Source organism: Panicum virgatum, chromosome 1N (genome assembly GCF_016808335.1).
Source record: "Panicum virgatum strain AP13 chromosome 1N, P.virgatum_v5, whole genome shotgun sequence".
Lineage (NCBI taxonomy): Eukaryota > Viridiplantae > Streptophyta > Magnoliopsida > Poales > Poaceae > Panicum > Panicum virgatum.
Window position 1 is genome coordinate 43,773,899 of NC_053145.1, and position 16,535 is coordinate 43,790,433.

At 46.7% G+C, this 16,535-nt stretch overlaps 4 protein-coding genes and 1 pseudogene across 5 annotated transcripts; 2 read left to right on the forward strand and 3 right to left on the reverse strand.

Annotated features, from left to right (window-relative positions):
• Positions 1-723: 723 nt before the first annotated feature.
• Positions 724-3,299, reverse strand: LOC120655975. 2 transcript variants are annotated; one of them, XR_005667779.1, is made up of 8 exons: positions 3,137-3,299; positions 2,925-3,050; positions 2,553-2,846; positions 1,870-2,394; positions 1,668-1,752; positions 1,512-1,571; positions 1,216-1,424; positions 728-1,089 (listed from the first exon to the last, which is right to left on the reverse strand). XR_005667779.1 is itself a non-coding variant. In XM_039933965.1 (5 exons), the coding sequence occupies exons 2-5, from the start codon at positions 1,681-1,683 to the stop codon at positions 922-924; spliced, it is 453 nt and encodes a 150-aa protein (XP_039789899.1). In that variant the 5' UTR covers positions 1,684-1,752; positions 1,870-2,539; the 3' UTR covers positions 724-921. The 2 variants fall into 2 exon arrangements, 1 of the variants encoding a protein (XP_039789899.1); XM_039933965.1 differs by lacking the exons at positions 2,553-2,846; positions 2,925-3,050; positions 3,137-3,299 and having other exon boundaries at positions 724-1,089; positions 1,870-2,539.
• A 1,615-nt stretch (positions 3,300-4,914) lies between these two features.
• LOC120654098 lies at positions 4,915-5,625 on the forward strand (annotated as a pseudogene).
• A 2,472-nt stretch (positions 5,626-8,097) lies between these two features.
• LOC120653547 (chaperone protein ClpB1-like) lies at positions 8,098-10,299 on the forward strand. Its single transcript, XM_039931267.1, has 3 exons — positions 8,098-8,833; positions 8,939-9,452; positions 9,528-10,299. Exons 1-3 carry the CDS (start codon positions 8,098-8,100, stop codon positions 10,297-10,299), a joined length of 2,022 nt encoding a protein of 673 aa, XP_039787201.1.
• A 970-nt stretch (positions 10,300-11,269) lies between these two features.
• LOC120653549 (agamous-like MADS-box protein AGL80) lies at positions 11,270-12,028 on the reverse strand. Its single transcript, XM_039931268.1, has one exon. It carries the CDS (start codon positions 12,026-12,028, stop codon positions 11,270-11,272), a length of 759 nt encoding a protein of 252 aa, XP_039787202.1.
• Positions 12,029-12,535: 507 nt separating this feature from the next.
• Positions 12,536-15,512, reverse strand: LOC120655976 (F-box/FBD/LRR-repeat protein At1g13570-like). The gene is made up of 4 exons (XM_039933966.1): positions 15,326-15,512; positions 13,660-14,552; positions 13,414-13,569; positions 12,536-13,253 (listed from the first exon to the last, which is right to left on the reverse strand). Exons 2-4 carry the CDS (start codon positions 14,524-14,526, stop codon positions 12,966-12,968), a joined length of 1,311 nt encoding a protein of 436 aa, XP_039789900.1. The 5' UTR covers positions 14,527-14,552; positions 15,326-15,512; the 3' UTR covers positions 12,536-12,965.
• Positions 15,513-16,535: the final 1,023 nt, after the last annotated feature.

Here is a 16,535-nt window from a genome sequence, read left to right on the forward strand (position 1 = left end):
GGAATGAAGGGAGAGGGGCGGCGTGCGCTGTGGGCTGGCGGCGGGAGGAGAGGCGCCATGTGCTGTGGGGGCGGCGGTGGGATGAAGGGAGGGGAGAGGTGAGAAGAATTAAAATAGGTGGAGAACACATCACCGCCGGGTCATATTACAACCCGGCGGTGATGCTAACATATCACCGCCGGTTCGTAATACGACCCGGCGGTGATATGCTAACATATCACGCTGTGGGCTGGCGCTGGTTCGAAACAAACCGGCGGTGATGGGGCATTTGCGATGATGTATTCTGTAGTAGCGTATACATATGGCATAAGTGTATATATTTTCCAATATATGCCACTTTTAGTAGGTTTCATTCCAAGATATATCCAAATGTGTTAAAAATACTCCTCACAAAAAATGTGTTAAAAATACGTAATGAATAGCTGTAAATCCAAGATATTGCATTAACGATGTAAATACATACCTGGCAATAAATCCGAGATATGAGAGGTACAATATTGAAAACGTAAGATAAATACTAGTAGGGTGCACGTGCGGCACGCACGTGTTTGAAGAACAATATTGCGAGAAAATTTTAAAAAAACTAATTATATGGTGAAATTAAGCAATGATATTTAGTAGTGGTTAAAAATAAAAATATATATTATTTCTAGTATAAAAATACCAAGCTTCAATTATTAATGGTGATAAATCTACTGATTGCCATTCCGATATTTAGCCACACAAGATTTTGAAACCAAAACTATTAATATTAGTACCAACATTTTTTCCATAAAGTGTAAAAACATGCATGATGGGGCTGAATGTCAGAGCAGTCAAGAAGTTTTGCATGGTAGACCCTTGCAACAATATCAGGTCTGTCTTGAGGTTTTTGTCCAAGCAACAATTGTTCAGTAATCTCAGGCCAATATGGGTTGCAAGTCATGTGACAAAATAATCTAGTCGTCCATACGTAGCAACCAAAGCCATTCCATCCATAAATCTTGCCTGCACATCACGATCACTACCAGGAAAACTTTTAGATAAGACAACCCTTTTTCCAGCACGTAAACCATTAACCTCTCCAGTGGCAAGCGTGTCCATTATGCCCTGATGCCATAAATTATTCATATTATATTAGTACAGTCGTAGATTCTGCATATAATAATAGCTACATAGCTCACTTGACTACAAAAAAAATCCAAGAAAACAATATATTCAGTTTTCAATCTTTACCTGGTAAAGATCAGCTCGGATAATGGCTTGATTTTCTGATCTTGAATGCCAATCAAGACGCATAGATTCTACTTTGATATAGATATCAACTATCCACTGTTGAAAAAGCCTACCACCATAAAACATTATCACAAACACCCCATTTCGTATCTGCATTATATAGCAATAATATTCTCGCGCACTAACGTGAAGCCTTGATCCATTACGTTCTGAAATGCATATTTAAACCTTAATCAAAATATATCTTAAAATTAGGAACTAAACCCAAGTGATGAGGCGAAGAGTGTAAAATATACCATCATCACCAGCTTCAACAGTATCTTCATCATAATTGTCGTTGTCCCCTTCACGTTTTTCTGAGTATGAAGCATTGAGTTAAATTTAATTTTATTTACTCATAAACAGACCAAAGAATTATTCTTAATTACAGGTGGTTCAACATAGACGCTCACCAATAGAATTATGCATGCAATGTCGGCCTGATTAGTTTTAATCTTACGTGTACTCGAACTGGCTACTGACTTTGGCATCTGCACACTATTCTTTGCAAAACATTGGCAAAGAAGATCAGTTAAACATCATTTAGTTTAATATACATTATGTACATTACTTGTTGAGTATAAAAGATTGAATCATATAGTAGTCTGACAATACCTGATTTCTTACGTCTCGTGTACTTCCTTTTTACCCTTGGAAAATGTTTCACAAGAAATTCTTCCAACAGCACCTTTTTATCTTTCCAACCAGTTTCACCACCAGAATAAAAAAATGGGTATGCCAAAGGATCATAACACCCATAATATGCTCTAATGTAGCATGGTTCACCGGATTTACCGTGCAACATAATACTCCGATCAAATTTACGCTTAATGTCACTTCCATCAACCCATATAGCTGCCACTTGCTCCATTGCGGGTGCATTATATCTTCTCTAGTCCACAGAAATACTTGTGTTCAACTCAATTGCATACTCATCAAAAGCCTTAGTTTCACCTAAACACCTGAACGTATGTACATATGGATTGTCTTTTAGTATAGACAACACATTCGTCATTACCCTTGTATCCAGATGAGGGGATCAATATAATTGCATATGACGAGGTCCGTTACCCCCAGGAACTAATTGATCCAATTTGTGGTATATCTGTCCATGAACCTTAAAGGTATAAATGCCAGAACCTGAAAACATAAATGACAACCATAAGATATATACACTTTCAAAACAACCAAATGGCTCATTACAAATAAATTATGAATTATGATATAGCAGTTAAGATGACTACATTAATGAATTATGAAAGTCGTAGGGTCATATGTACTTTTCCTCGTGAAATTACCATTTCTTGGAGCCACACGTCACCATTCTCGGAGGCAATACCAATATCATTAGTATCACTAAAATTGATATTGGACATCATATTTTCATCCTGAATAGAAGCCGGTATATCACTGAAAAAGATATATATACTCCGAGTAATATATAGAAGAATAAACTACTACAGATATTCAGACCTTAAAAATAGTATTACCACACGGCGAACTTTGTCCAGGATGATCATCATTTTGAGCAAGTGTTGCTTCAGTTGTTATGACAACATAAGTAGACGATGGGCCCAAGCAACGTTCACTCTCTGCATCCATTTTCATAAATTATGTATCTAATTTTACATGATTATAAATCTGAATGTCAGTCTAAATTTATGTTTTACCTTTCCGATGTTTATAATTCTCTCTCGCCATTGCACGCCTCCTTTCCTTTTCCTCCTCAGGTAAACTGGCATATTTCTGACGCCTCTTCTGAAGGGCTAGTTCAGGAGGATCAATATTTTCTTCACCTGCGTTGAAATGAAAGTAAAATAATAAGTACAAGTAAAACAATCACATACAATCACATACAACCACATATACATATTAACAATACCAATTTGATCAGTATTAGATCGGCCTCGTTTTCGTCTGATTAGTAACATCGGCAGGGGGATTTGATCGATCCATCTCGATAACACGAGGCAGGAAGACGAGCTGCAACACCGAGGCGAGGTCGATGCCGACAACCAAGTGCAGCAAGGCCACCTCCTGGCCGAGACGCGGAGCGTGCAAGAGGCCCAAGGAGTCTGGAAGAGCGTGTGAGGCAAAGGAGGGAGGCTGCGACGCTCTTTCCTGGAGCGGGGCGCCTCCGCGTGTTTGAGGACGCGGCGCAGGAGGCGTTGCGTGGCATGGCGGCCGTCGGCTTCGGCGAGGGCGGAAACTGAATTAATAGAGAGAGCATAGACTGAATTAATATTAACATATGTAAACTCCAGGATATTCGATACTCATGCAGATGTATGGTTTGTACTTTCTAGACATGAATCGCCCACGTGCTAAGGACTTTGGGTTTGTACTTTCTAGACATGTGCAACAAAGGTCTACAAATATCACCGTGCCAATTTAATAGTAGCACTCTCATCTATATATATCATCATAACTGAATCATAATCATAAAGTACAAAAAATGCATCTGGAGCTGTAACCACGAGAGCTTAGGAAAAAAGAAATACCTTCTACGAATCTGGATTTGGGTAGTTGGCTTGTTGGCTTCTTGGTTACTGCTTTTTTACCTTGCTAGTAGCAGCACGTCCTCGACCAGTCCGCCACGCACGTGCAGTGCCGCTGCCGCAATCACACTATCGCACCGGCCGACGAGCCGGGTAGACACCCAGGCGCCGACGACCGCTGTGTGCCGCCGTGGTGCCGAGCCGGTCAGGAACTGCGCCGGCGCTGCCGATGGTCGAGACTAAGACATGAGAACAGCGTCAGGTGGGGGGCGTCGCTATGGCAGGAAGGGCAGCGAATGGAGACTTGATGAGCAGATCTGCAGGCTGTGGACGAGGCCGACGAGGCCCTGGCCGTCGAGCAGATCGATGGCGGAGTATTTGTCCCTACGACTTGGAGCACAGCGACACCGCCGAGGCCGACGAGGCCCCGGACATCGAGCAGTTCGATGGTGGACGTGGAGCACGGTGACGCTGCCGGGCAGTTTGACGGTGAACGTGGAGCACGGCGACGCCGCCGGTGTGCAGCGTGCGCTCGATGTGGGCGGCGAAGCGGTCCAACGCGGCTGGGGCTGCGAGCCTACGAGGATGATTGGATGAAAAAATGGAAAGGAGCAGTAAAGGTGGAAAGGAGCAGCACCGTCAGAGGAGGATCAGAGTAACCAGCCGCAAAGATAGGAAACGATAATTTAGGTGGGGCTCGGTGCTAAAGAAGGAGAGCATTTTGGGTATAGGTGGGCAGGTAAGCAAAAAGTTTGGTGAAAAAAGTAGCGCTAAAAAGGCGGAACCATTTTAGAAATGGTGGCTTTCATCAACATCACAAAACTTTTGCAATCGCCGGCGTGACAAGCGGACCCGGCTGTGAGGGGTATGAGAAAATATTTGAAGTGGAGGTGACTTTCAATTGTTTAGGATCCTTATAGTATAGATACATATACATGCATGGATGTAAATGGAAGATTGGCAGGATAATTTGAACATGTAAAATAAATACACCGCTATTAATTCAAGATACGCCAACGGCTAGTCTTGTTCAGAGAACACCACCAACGGCTAGTCTTTTTCAGAGAACGCCAACGGCTAGTGTTGTTCAGAAACCTACGTCGTCGTCTATAAGTACTCAATAGTCACACTAGCTAGCCCACCTACAATCTCTCCGTGACTAGAAAGCAGCCCCCTTTGGTTAACCCTCCCCCTCCCCTGTATCCCAAGGATTGGATACAGAAATGAGTCCCCCAAAAATTTGCATTGTTGCCCCATGGGCTCTCCTCGTTGTCCTCACGCTGTGCAGCATCGTCGTCGACGCGACTGTGGTGTCGACGTGCAAGGCAGCGGCCAGCAGCGGCAAGCGTGTCAACTATGACTTCTGCGTGTTGGAGCTGAGCAAGCACCATGACAGCCCTGATGCGGATACCTGGGGCCTGGCCAAGGTTGCAACAGGGGTTGGCGCAGGCAACGCAGAGAACGCTGTCATGGTGCCGACATCAAGGCCATGCTCGCCAAGCCAGGCATGGACGGCAAGACAAGGGCGGCGTTGGGACAGTGCCAGAAGCTGTACAACGATGTGGATTTCGCTTTCCTCTGAGCGCACGACACAATCAACAATCGCAACTACGGGGCAGGTAAGGAGCAGGTCGGGCTCGCGATCTCTCTGGCGCACCGATGTGATGACGTTTTTGCCAAGGCTGCGATCCAATCGCCGCTCGCGCAATACAGCTCATACACCGTGAAGATAGGAATCATATGTGTAGCCATCACCGATCTCATCAAGTGAAGAACATTCAAATAGCTATGCAGTCATGCATGTTCTTGAAGCTTTTAGTATCTATTCTATGAAATAAAAGTGCGTGATCTCCTATAAATTTGTATTTATTTATTTAAGGGTGTGTTTAGATCCTTTTCAAAAAAAAATTAACACCTCGTCACATAAAAGAAAATCTTGTTATTTAAAAGTATTAAAAATTTTGTTTATAAAACTTTTTACACAGATGAGTTGTAAACGACGAGGCAAATCTAATGAGCCTACTTAAATCTATGATATGCAACAGTGATGCTACACTAACCATCATCTACTCTATATTAATATATGTTATTAGATTTGTCTCGTGATTTACACCTTATCCGTGCAAAAAAAATTATACATTTAATGCTACTAAATAGTAAGATCCTCTAAAAAAGAATTTGGTGAGGACAACAAGATATTTAAGATCAGTATGATCTCAGCCATCCATTAATTGTATCAACTATCAAGCGACGCCGGTTCCAGGAAACGCCGTCGCCCCCAACCAGACGGATGCAACAGTGATGGATTACCACGAATCACGATGGTGTCTGCTCACTGTTGGAGTGGAGTGGCTAGGCAGTTAGGTTTTAAAATTCTAAATACGTACGTACTCTCTTATACGACTGCTCCGTATGCGGTGGATTTGTGGCCCAAGCCTACGATGCGGCCTGCCAATCCCGTTGCGTTTCCCACTGAGACTACCACGGGCCATAAGTGGAGGCGACAAAATCCGAAGTTGTTTTGGGCCATAACAACAATTATCTTTATCAAATTATTGTTGACAACAAAGTATTTCATTATTATCTAGTATTTGTATTTGCCAGTTTTTCTGTTTAAGCAGTTCATCAAAGTTTGGAGTCTATTTACATTTCTATCTATACCACTGATGTTTTATGCAAAGCACCATACTTCCACATCTTCGGACGGAGATGCCCTATTTCTACATAAGTGCATGGACTGTGCTAGTGCTTCATGCATTTTAGACCCTATCTTATGAATTATTATTTCTGTTTTAGTGTATATTCCTTTAACATGTTTCTAAAACATCCTACTTTTGTTCGCTTTGTTAAATTTCTAGATTTTGTTTCAGTTCTGTACTTTAACCTAGCAAATATGATTAAGTAGAACTTAGTTAATGATGGATTTGATGTGAAATATACTACATATTTCAACTTGGGGTTGGAACATAAGGTGATAGAGACCCAATTATCGGTTGCAAGAAGTTCATCTCTAAGAGTTTTTGCTATGAGATGCTTTCTGGAAGCAAATCTGTTGCCCGTCGCTGAGAGATCTACATCTTACGATGCTTATGCTTACGGCTTACCTACACGTGTTCTCTCTAGAAAATATTTTGGAGATCTGAGTTTGGTCTACACCACATAGTGATTACCATTTTCATTTTGAAATTTGGTCAAGGTCTCAAGGACATGCATGGTAGTGGAGACCTTGGCATTGGCTGTAGGCTCCAGCATGATCCTTTTGAGTATATCAGCCCAGATACCATACTTCTAGACAGCAAGATTCTTGCCCAATCACTACTAGGAGATCTACTCCGTTGTTGCTATACAAGGAGGTTGTCTATGTTGTGTGTCCACCATTTTTCAAAATAACTCAATTGCCATGCCCAACCCTTTTGCGATGGAAACAATTACCAAACTTGGGCTTTGAATATCAAGACCATTTTTGCTTCCCATGGGTGAGCCCTACAATGCATTTGTAGGGATAGGCACGTTACCTGGCCTAAAAATCGATAGTGAGAATTAGGGGCGGGGCGGGTATCGCACCCACCTCTAAAAATCTTTTTTTTAGTAGTGAATGTAGAACACATCAGTTTTATGTCATACATATATAATATGAGAAAAGATCAGTTAGTTTTTCAAGCAAGCTAATGTGGAAGTTGTTATGGAAGAATTGGGCAAATGCAACCATAAGAAAACCCTCTACACAAATAAGACTTGAAGCATGCATGGCAATCGCATTGTTCCTACTGTGGAAGAGGTGTTGCTGTGGCCTCTGCTGAGCACACCGGCCTCAGTCAACAGAGACTCCCTCGACGATGTCAGGCCATCGCGGATCCAATCTTCAACCAGGCACGTTAACTTTAACTCATCCATGGGCGTACGGCTTACCGGCGACGCGCCCTCACCGCCGTTCGTCGCTGTCGAACTGATCACTGCCGCGAACACATGCAAGCATATACCCTCACCGGTCGTGATCGGCTGGGATCACGTACAGGCCCAGCGTGAGCAGAGCACGTACGTCGCAGACCCGGCCAGGTTCCGGCCACAGGGCTCGCCCTGTACGTGTTGATTGGCAAAAACTTACTCCTTCAATGCCACTTGAGGGGTCGACGTACGTGATCTTGCGGCTGGAACCCTTCAAGAAAAAATCCTGCGGCTGGACTGCGAGGGGTAGGCAACGTGGATCACAGATGGAAACTCGCACGTCTCATGCGTGGAAGGAGATGATTGGAAAGGCAACTTATCGGCCGCGGGAGCAAATAAACCGACCACCGGAAAATCGAGAGAGCTCCTATCGAAGTGCAAAGTTGTTGGTAGACCCACCATGCCACCTAAGGGATCGAACAAGAAGCCGCCGCCGCCGCCGGCGGCGGCGGCATCACCGCAGACGATGTTGGGCTCCTTCGGCCGCGACCTCACAGCGGCGGCGCAGAGCGCGGACCCCGTGGTCGGCCGGGAGGACGAGATCGACCGCGTGGTGTGCATCCTGTCCCGCAAGTCCAATAACAGCGCCGTGCTCGTGGGCGCGGCGGGCGTGGGCAAGACGGCCATCGCCGAGGGCCTCGCGCAGCGGATCGCCCGCGGCGAGGTGTCGGGGGTCCTCGCCGGCGCGCGCGTTGTGGAGCTCAGCGTGGACGCGATGATCTCCGGCACCACGTTCCGCGGCACGTTCGAGGAGCGCGTGACGGGCGTGATCGCCGAGGCGGAGGCCGCCGGCGCCGGGAAGGTGGTGCTGTTCGTGGACGAGATCCACATGCTGCTCGGCGCCGGCCGCGTCGCGGGGAGCTGCATGGACGCGTCCAACATGCTCAAGCCGGCGCTGGCGAGGGGCCGCGTGCGCTGCCTCGGCGCCACCACGCACGACGAGTACCAGCGCTACTTCGTGAAGGACGCCGCGTTCGAGCGGCGGTTCCAGAAGGTGCACGTCGCGGAGCCCGGCGAGGCCGACACGGTGGCCATCCTCCGCCGGATCAAGGCGGCGTACAAGGACCACCACGGCATGGAGATCCAGGACGAGGCCCTCGTCGCCGCAGCCAGGCTCTCCGGCCGCTACATTCCAGGTGAGTGCAGTGGTCATTCCAATTTCCAATCTGTCATTATACAAGATCTATTGACTGTTGCACGAACTGATTAATTAATGTGCTGCATATATATGTGCTGTTCAGCGCGGCACTACCCGGACAAGGCCATCGATCTGGTTGACGAGGCCTGCTTGACGGCGAGGCTGCTCATGGATCGCCGGAAGAAGAAGCAGCAGGGAGCCAGCAGCAGCGGAGGACAGCCGCCCTTGCTGGCGCCCAAGGACGAGAACGTCGTCGGACCCGACCACATAGCTCAGATCGTGAGCAAGTGGACGGGCATCCCGGTGGCGAGCCTGGGGCAGGACGAGCTGAAGAGGCTGCTGGAGCTGCCGAAGCGGCTGCACAAGCGCGTCGTCGACCAGGACGAGGCCGTCGACGTCGTGGCCGAGGCGGTGGTGCGGTCGCGGTCGGGCCTCGGCAACCCCGACCAGCCGTCCGGCTCCTTCCTCTTCCTCGGCCCCACCGGCGTCGGCAAGACGGAGCTCGCCAAGGCCCTCGCCGAGCAGCTCTTCGGCAACGAGAAGCTGCTCGTCCGGATCGACATGTCCGAGTACGTCAGCAGCAACTCCGTCACCCGCCTCATCGGCTCAGCTCCTGGGTACGTACGCCAAATAATTCATGTTCGTGCACGTCCTTTGGTCTAAATTAAAGAAAGAATGGCGATGCGGTGTAGGTTTCTTGGGTACGAGAAGGGAGGTGAGCTCACGGAAATGGTGAGGCGGCGCCCGTACAGCGTCGTGCTGTTCGACGAGGTGGAGAAGGCGGACTCCACCGTGACGAACCTGTTCCTCCAGATCCTCGACGACGGCAGGCTCACCGACGGGCAGGGCCGCACCGTCGACTTCACCAACACCATCATCATCCTGACCTCCAACCTCGGCGCGCACCACCTCTATGACGCCGCCGCCGGGAGCCCCGACGCCATGGAGGCCGCGCGCCAGCGCGTCCTGGCCGACGTGCAGAGCCACTTCAGCCCGGAGCTCATCAACCGGCTCGGCGAGGTGGTGCTGTTCCACCTGCTGTCCGGCGAGCAGCTCCGCAAGATTGCGCGGATGCAGCTGAAGGGCCTGGCCGCGCGCCCCGCCGACAAGGGCATCGGCCTCGACGTCACCGACGCGGCCATCGACGTGGTGCTGTCCCGGTCGAGCGACCAGGTGCAGATGTACGGCGCGAGGCCGATCAAGCGGTGCCTGCAGAAGAGCATCATGAGCAGAATCTCCAAGATGGTGGTGCAGGAGGAGGTCGACGACGACTGCTACGTCTCGGTCGACGCCGACGGGGAGAAGAAGGAGCTGGTGTTTGCCGTTGAGAAGCCAGAGCCGTCCGAGGTGACCCAAGCATCGTCGTTGAAGAACGAGACGCCATCATCGTCCTCGGTGAAGAAGAGGAAGCGGAGGCCACCGGCGAAGCATCTTGTCGTGATTGACGACGACTACGACGAGTAGTGGTGGTGTGGAGCATGCATGTGCACCGTGTGGTTGCGGTCACTGCTTCCAAGAACTCGCCGAGCCATGGTGTTGTTGCGGTATGGTTGAAAGACTAAAACATTTTCCTTTTATGAGTAGTAAGGCTAGTCTCAGTATAAGTGTCATCGATACAGTTACCAAGACTATAAACTAGGTAAACAAACTGGAGGAGTGTCATGGCGATGATACTCCTCTGACATTCTATGACACTCCCTATCCTTTCTCTTCATAAAAATTTTGTCATGTCAATAAATTTAATACTCATGATACTACTATGACATTCCCGCTGAGACTGCCCTAACAGGTTACAGTTCCATCCCTAAATCCAACTTTCAATTGCAATACCCTCATTTTCACACACAGAAAGAAAAACAGTTGCTACTGCAATTTTGTACCTATATAGGCTATAGCTAGCCTTTCGATTCTGCAGTTCTCCTTTCCGAGTCGACTCCGCCATGCTCCTTCCTTTGGCACACAGTTTCCCAAGCAAGCAAACACTGCGATCCATGGCAGTTTCTCAGCAAGGTTTTTTTATGCTCATCACTCATCAGTGTGTCAGTTTTAAGTCAGCCGGCCGGATGAAGGATACAAACAACGTTGTAGACACCTGATCAGCTAGTGCATACATCTGGCGGGAATAACACTAATTATATATATATATTTTGAGATTATATCTAAAAGAGAACATATAATGAATATATATATATATATAGTGTATATATATACTATACACCATGGAGATGGAGTTTTATTCTAATCATTTTTGTTCCAACACCATATCAGAGAGCAGCCACGAATGTAATTATGACTTTAAAAAAACACAAAAAGTATGCTGCAAATCAGCGATACTTAGGAACCTGCTTGACACGACACGACACGGGAGTACGAGACACTGCAGATTTGGCCGGCATTCATGCATGCGATGCGATGGCCGATGGGGAAGCCTCCTTCACATGGAATAAGGGAAAGATTGACCAGCACCAGGCCCCTCAAACCCGAAACCCATATCGCTAAACTGCGGCGTCATGTCGCCGCCGGCGCCGACGAAGCTTAAGCCGTTGTAGGCCAGCGCCCCATTGTCCCCTCCGGCCACCATCCAGCCCTGCGGGTGCGGCGCCGGCATCATCATGTCCCTGTGGCCGGCCCCGGTGCTGAAAGGCGCCAGCGGCGGCTGCGGCAGCGCCGCCGCCGCCGCCGCCGCCGCCGGAAGGTCGTGTCCCTCCCCCTGGAGGCGCGCGATGGCGTCCATGACGACCTGGATGCGTTGCTCCACCACCAGGCCGAGGGTGACGACCTCCTCCACGGAGAGGCCCACGAGGCCCGGGAGCCGGCCGGCGATGGCGTCGTGCAGGAGGAGATCCCTCTCGCGCTCCTGGTTCTCGTGCTGCGCCTTGCGCAGCTGATCCCTGAGCTTGTCGTTGCTCTGCGTGAGGAAGCCCTTCATGTCCTGCTTCTTCTTGCACTGGTCCAGCTCCGGCACGGCCTTGAAGCGCGCGGCGATGCGCTCCGCCTCGCCGGGGGCGTCCGGCCACACCTCCGGCCGCGCCTCGCCCTGCTCGCCGTCGTAGACCACGACGAGGACGTCGACGTCGCACAGCGTGGCCAGCTCGCTCGCCTTCTTCATCAGGCCCTTGCGGCGCTTCTTCAAGGTCGCGCGGCGGGTCGAGTCGTTGGCGATCCACTGCAGGGCCACCTTCTTGCGAGCCATGGATGGAACGCCGGAAGGGAAAATGGTTGGGCGACGTGGATGGAAATTAGTGGAGATGCGGTGGGGGTTTTATAGCAAGGGATCGGATCACCGGCCGCATGGAAGGAAAGGAGGATACAGGTTGGAGCCATTTCAGCGATAATGCAAACAAATTATGTGACGATTTGGAAGATCGCAGGAATTAGTGCGTCCATGCTGGTGTAACCATGAATGAAGGGCGAGCTAGTGTGATCATGTCCCTGCCCATTGCTGAGCTGGTGAATGGGCCAGCAACTGCGATAACATTTTAACGCGTTATTTGAATTTGAATTATTCAGCAATGTTCCTTTTGGTTCAGATAAGGCTACCCTAACTTGTCAAAATATATTGAAGGGTCATTCGCCTGGAAACAAAAAACGAGCTCATCCAGATATCTTGGAACGTGTGCGATCTTGAATATCATCAATGACCAGAATTTCGGTTTGCCATGCTGAATAAAATGTTAAAGAGACAATTCAGAGTGGGGCATAAGACCAATCTCAATGGGATTATCATGAGCATTTAAATTTACTGACATAGCACAAGAGGGAGAATGTTGAGTGTCATAGGATACAAAAGGAGTGTCATCACCATGACACCTCCAGCTCAGTTACCTAGTTTACAGTCTTAGCACCCGTGCGATAACACACCCCACTGAGACCGACCTAAGCTAACATCACGGTCCCGCCACGGCTGCAGTAAAATCACATCTTGAAACTAGTACAGAAATGCAGGGCATAATGCTGGTGACATAACAGTACCCCAACCATATAGCTCCAGTCTCAACAAAAGGAAATCATAACTGCCATTGGCAAGAGGCGCTCCCCACATACAGTTATAGAGTACACCGACTAGTAACAATAGTGACAAAATCATAACATGTGCAACGGCAGGAGGATGCAACACAAAACAGCAGTAATCAGGTAACGATGATCTTGGCTTTGGTAGAGGCCCTGGGGAGAGCCAACAGCTTCTTAGTAGCCCTGAAGGCACAATGATCTGACGTACCTTCAGGAATGTTTATTTTCAGTTCTTCTAAAGCTGGAGCCCAGCTCAGTAGTAACCCTAGAAAAGCAACCTCGCAGTCTAAACCCCTGAAATCATTGAGGGTAATAGTAACAAGATTATCCAGTTTAGGTGCTTGAATCTCCGTCTCATCCTGATCCCAGATTCCCTTGCGTGTGAATGCTTCAGGGCAAGGATAACTCTGTACAGTTTTGAACCAATTGATAAATCATGAATACAACCAGGAAAAGATGGATATGCTGCATTTGCACCCAAGCTTGAGATGCCAGTTTCTGGAGTAATAGACTCCATCAAGAAAAACTATAGTGACAGAAAATAATACAATGTGTATGCAGACTTACAAATATCTCAAGTTCACTTAAGAGCAGAGCTTTCTGAAATAATGAACAAGAAGCCAAAACCTCGGTCCACTTCCACAAGCATCTCTCCATATGAACTGTCTCAAGATGATCAAATACACCAGGCACTTCTGTCAGCATGCACCCTTTGGATAAATACTGCAACCAGAATAAAACCAATGACTATGATAAGTTCCGATACAGTTTAATCAGATGATAAAAATAATGACTAAGCCAGTAGTATGTTACCGTCAAGAAAGAACCACTAACACTAAGTGTAGTGATATGAGTCAGGCTACCAAAAGTTTGCTTGAGATAGCTTTTCCTGTCACCCTGGACTGGAACAGATTGGTGGTCTTCAGTGTTGGAGAGTGTAAGATACATGTGGAGAAGATTAGGGGCATCAACGTGGATATCTTCAAAGTTCCCTTCAACCTCTAGTATTTCCAGTGTCTGAGATTGAATGCTGAGGCAGCTGATGCCCTCAAAGTATTTCAGACGCACCACATCTAACAGGGGGCAGGAGGAGATCAGATTACTGATGTCACTATCTGTCGTTGAGAAAACTTTCAGTTTTAGGACTCTCAGCAACCTGAAACCTTCAAACTTCTTTGGCAAGCTAATGCTGCAGTTTTTTAGGTACAGAAGGTACAGATGACTGATAGAGAAGAGGCTTGATGGAATCTTATACTGTGGGCCAGATGTCAGCTTGATTGTAATAGCTCCTGGTCTTTTTGTTGAAAGCATGTACATCCACCTCGCGAACACATCATGGTAGCTCTGTGCCCCATGAATCTGAAATGTATCTAGAGTCCCCTTGTGGAGTGATAGTGCCAAATCAACCAATGTAACAAACTTGGATCGTCCACTTATATAAAAGGCTTCAGAAGAATCACTTGAAGGACAGACGGAACAAAACTTGCTATCACACAGAAATATGTCTGGCATAATAGTCCATAAATTCCTCCAATCGCTTGATAGGACACTAGCCCTAACAGCCATATGTATGCTCAGGTTGGAGAGAATTTTGGCCTTTATCTCTTGAGGTAGGCTGCTAATTGTGGATGAACTCAAATCAACTGTATGTTTCACCTTGGCCTTTTTAGCGTGAGCCATGGCTACAGAATGAAGATTTAAGTGTCCTGGCATTTCCAGCGAATAAAAAGCTTAGATGATGCATAGTCGACACCTCAATTATTTGTATCAATATGAAACTTTACTAGAAAAACTAATTTAGACACATGAGCCTCAGAAACTTATCTCAAAAACGAAACATAACTACCAGAATATGATAACAAGGTAATTCCAAACTTGTTTTAAAAATTAATAACAATGCCTATACCCCTCCGGTGTTAGTGGCATTTCAAATGAACTTGCCAATCCACTGTTTCTCTATGACATGAACCATTGAACCGTGCTGTGGTAGGTTTTTCTCATTTCTGGAGAAGTGGTAGTGAGCGTTTTTAAAAACTACATATTATTATTGGAGGACACCGATTAACCAAAAAATGTAAACGAAACAATTAGCTAAAGATGGTTGATGGCAATCATACTGCACTGAACAAGACAAGCAGAAACACCAGCAGCAAACTTTTGTCCAGGTCAGATTAAAAAGGTAGTATGATTTCCTCAGTCCTCACAATCGTTAACTGAATTGTGCAAAGATTCATCGTAAAAGGTATATAAGATCGGTATACTCCTAATCTTGCGGAAATAGCAGTAGGATGGGAATGGGATGTACTACTAGGATTAGAGTGGGCAACTGTGCATGACAGGGGCGGACCGAGCATAGGAAACGAAATCGAAGTTAATTAGTAGTTGTAACTGGATTCAGATCCGAATACAAATAGTTCTGTTAGGGTTTGGGGTGCTCCGTCTCGCACAGCCGAAGGAAAGAGAAGGGGCGCGGGCATACCTGGAGGATGCGCTCGTCGCCGGCAAAGGGCTGGGCGAAGACAGGACAAATGGCGCAGCCGCTCGCCCAGTCGTCGCCGCCAGGGAAGGAAGAGCAAGGGATGAGAGAGTCCGAGAGAAGGGAAAAGGTTTAAGAAACAGAGGACGAGATGAATGAGGCCAGCGAGAGACGAGCTCTAGCGAGCCTGCCACCCAAAGCTGGCGGAGCATCACGAGCCGAGGTCGATGCGACTATGTGAGCGAGATGTTCGTATGTTTTTTATTTACATATCGCATTAAATTTATCTTAAATCAAATATGGCAAAATTTCATCAAATTTATAGAATAAAATAATAACATTTACAGTACCAAAATTGTTTCATTGGATCTACCATAAAATATATGTTAATAGTGTATTGGATAGTATAGTTGGTGCTATATTTTTATATAGACTTGGTCAAAATTAGTTAAATTTTACTTAGGATAAATCTAATACGACATGTAAACAAAAATAGAGAGTACTAGGCAATTATGCCAATGCATTGCTAGAGACAAAATTGGTATAAATATCATATATGTATTGATGCCCGTGTGTTGATTTGCAGAAATCTACGTGATCGAGTTTTGGGCGGAGAGGGTTGGTCCAACTCACATACGGAATGAACTAAGACCCACTTGTTAATAATACGAGATGGACCAAACAAAAAAATTAGGTGAAAATCTTAATCGGAATAGGTATAGATTTAGATATAGATACATGGCAGCAAAATTGGTGATAAATAAAGAGACACGTGTAGATCAATCTCGTGGAAGTTTCATAAGAAATTTCGTGGCACTAAATTTATACCACGTCAGCAAATTTGCTGATAGGGCGGGGTCATTACGAGGAGAGGGAAGGGGTTTCATGGGATGTGAGAGAAGTTTCATCCCCGTCGCACTTATCCTGTTCAGTTACCAAATTCACGGTGTTAGTTATGGTGCAATAAAACTATGCACCGAGATTAGCTTAAAAGACAAATTTAATTTGATAGAAAGAGAAGCATATTTGGATATTTAATTTTATTCCCTTTTGTGGATAGTTTAGTATTCTCTTTTAATAGTACTATTTGGCATGTAATCATAGGATGAATGGATGATCCATTTGGTTGGGCGTTTTATTCTATTTGATCAGCTTGTTGAGCTCTGAATAAGGAGCTGCAGACCCTCCAGATGGTGATTCTTGTTGGAAGGCT

Excerpts from the sequence above, each read along its gene's own strand:
- LOC120655975 (XM_039933965.1), bottom strand. Across the intron at positions 1,425-1,511 it reads TGTTGAAGCTGGTGATGATG|AACGTAATGGATCAAGGCTT; the intron begins GTATATTTTACA and ends TATGCATTTCAG. Across the intron at positions 1,090-1,215 it reads TCCGAGCTGATCTTTACCAG|GGCATAATGGACACGCTTGC; the intron begins GTAAAGATTGAA and ends TTATGGCATCAG.
- LOC120653547 (XM_039931267.1), top strand. The coding sequence starts at position 8,098 with ATGCCACCTAAGGGATCGAACAAGAAGCCGCCGCCGCCGCCGGCGGCG. Across the intron at positions 8,834-8,938 it reads CTCCGGCCGCTACATTCCAG|CGCGGCACTACCCGGACAAG; the intron begins GTGAGTGCAGTG and ends TGTGCTGTTCAG. Across the intron at positions 9,453-9,527 it reads CTCATCGGCTCAGCTCCTGG|GTTTCTTGGGTACGAGAAGG; the intron begins GTACGTACGCCA and ends GATGCGGTGTAG.
- LOC120653549 (XM_039931268.1), bottom strand. The coding sequence starts at position 12,028 with ATGGCTCGCAAGAAGGTGGCCCTGCAGTGGATCGCCAACGACTCGACC.
- LOC120655976 (XM_039933966.1), bottom strand. The coding sequence starts at position 14,526 with ATGGCTCACGCTAAAAAGGCCAAGGTGAAACATACAGTTGATTTGAGT. Across the intron at positions 13,570-13,659 it reads TTAGTGGTTCTTTCTTGACG|TATTTATCCAAAGGGTGCAT; the intron begins GTAACATACTAC and ends TTCTGGTTGCAG. Across the intron at positions 13,254-13,413 it reads TAAGTGAACTTGAGATATTT|AGTTATCCTTGCCCTGAAGC; the intron begins GTAAGTCTGCAT and ends AAAACTGTACAG.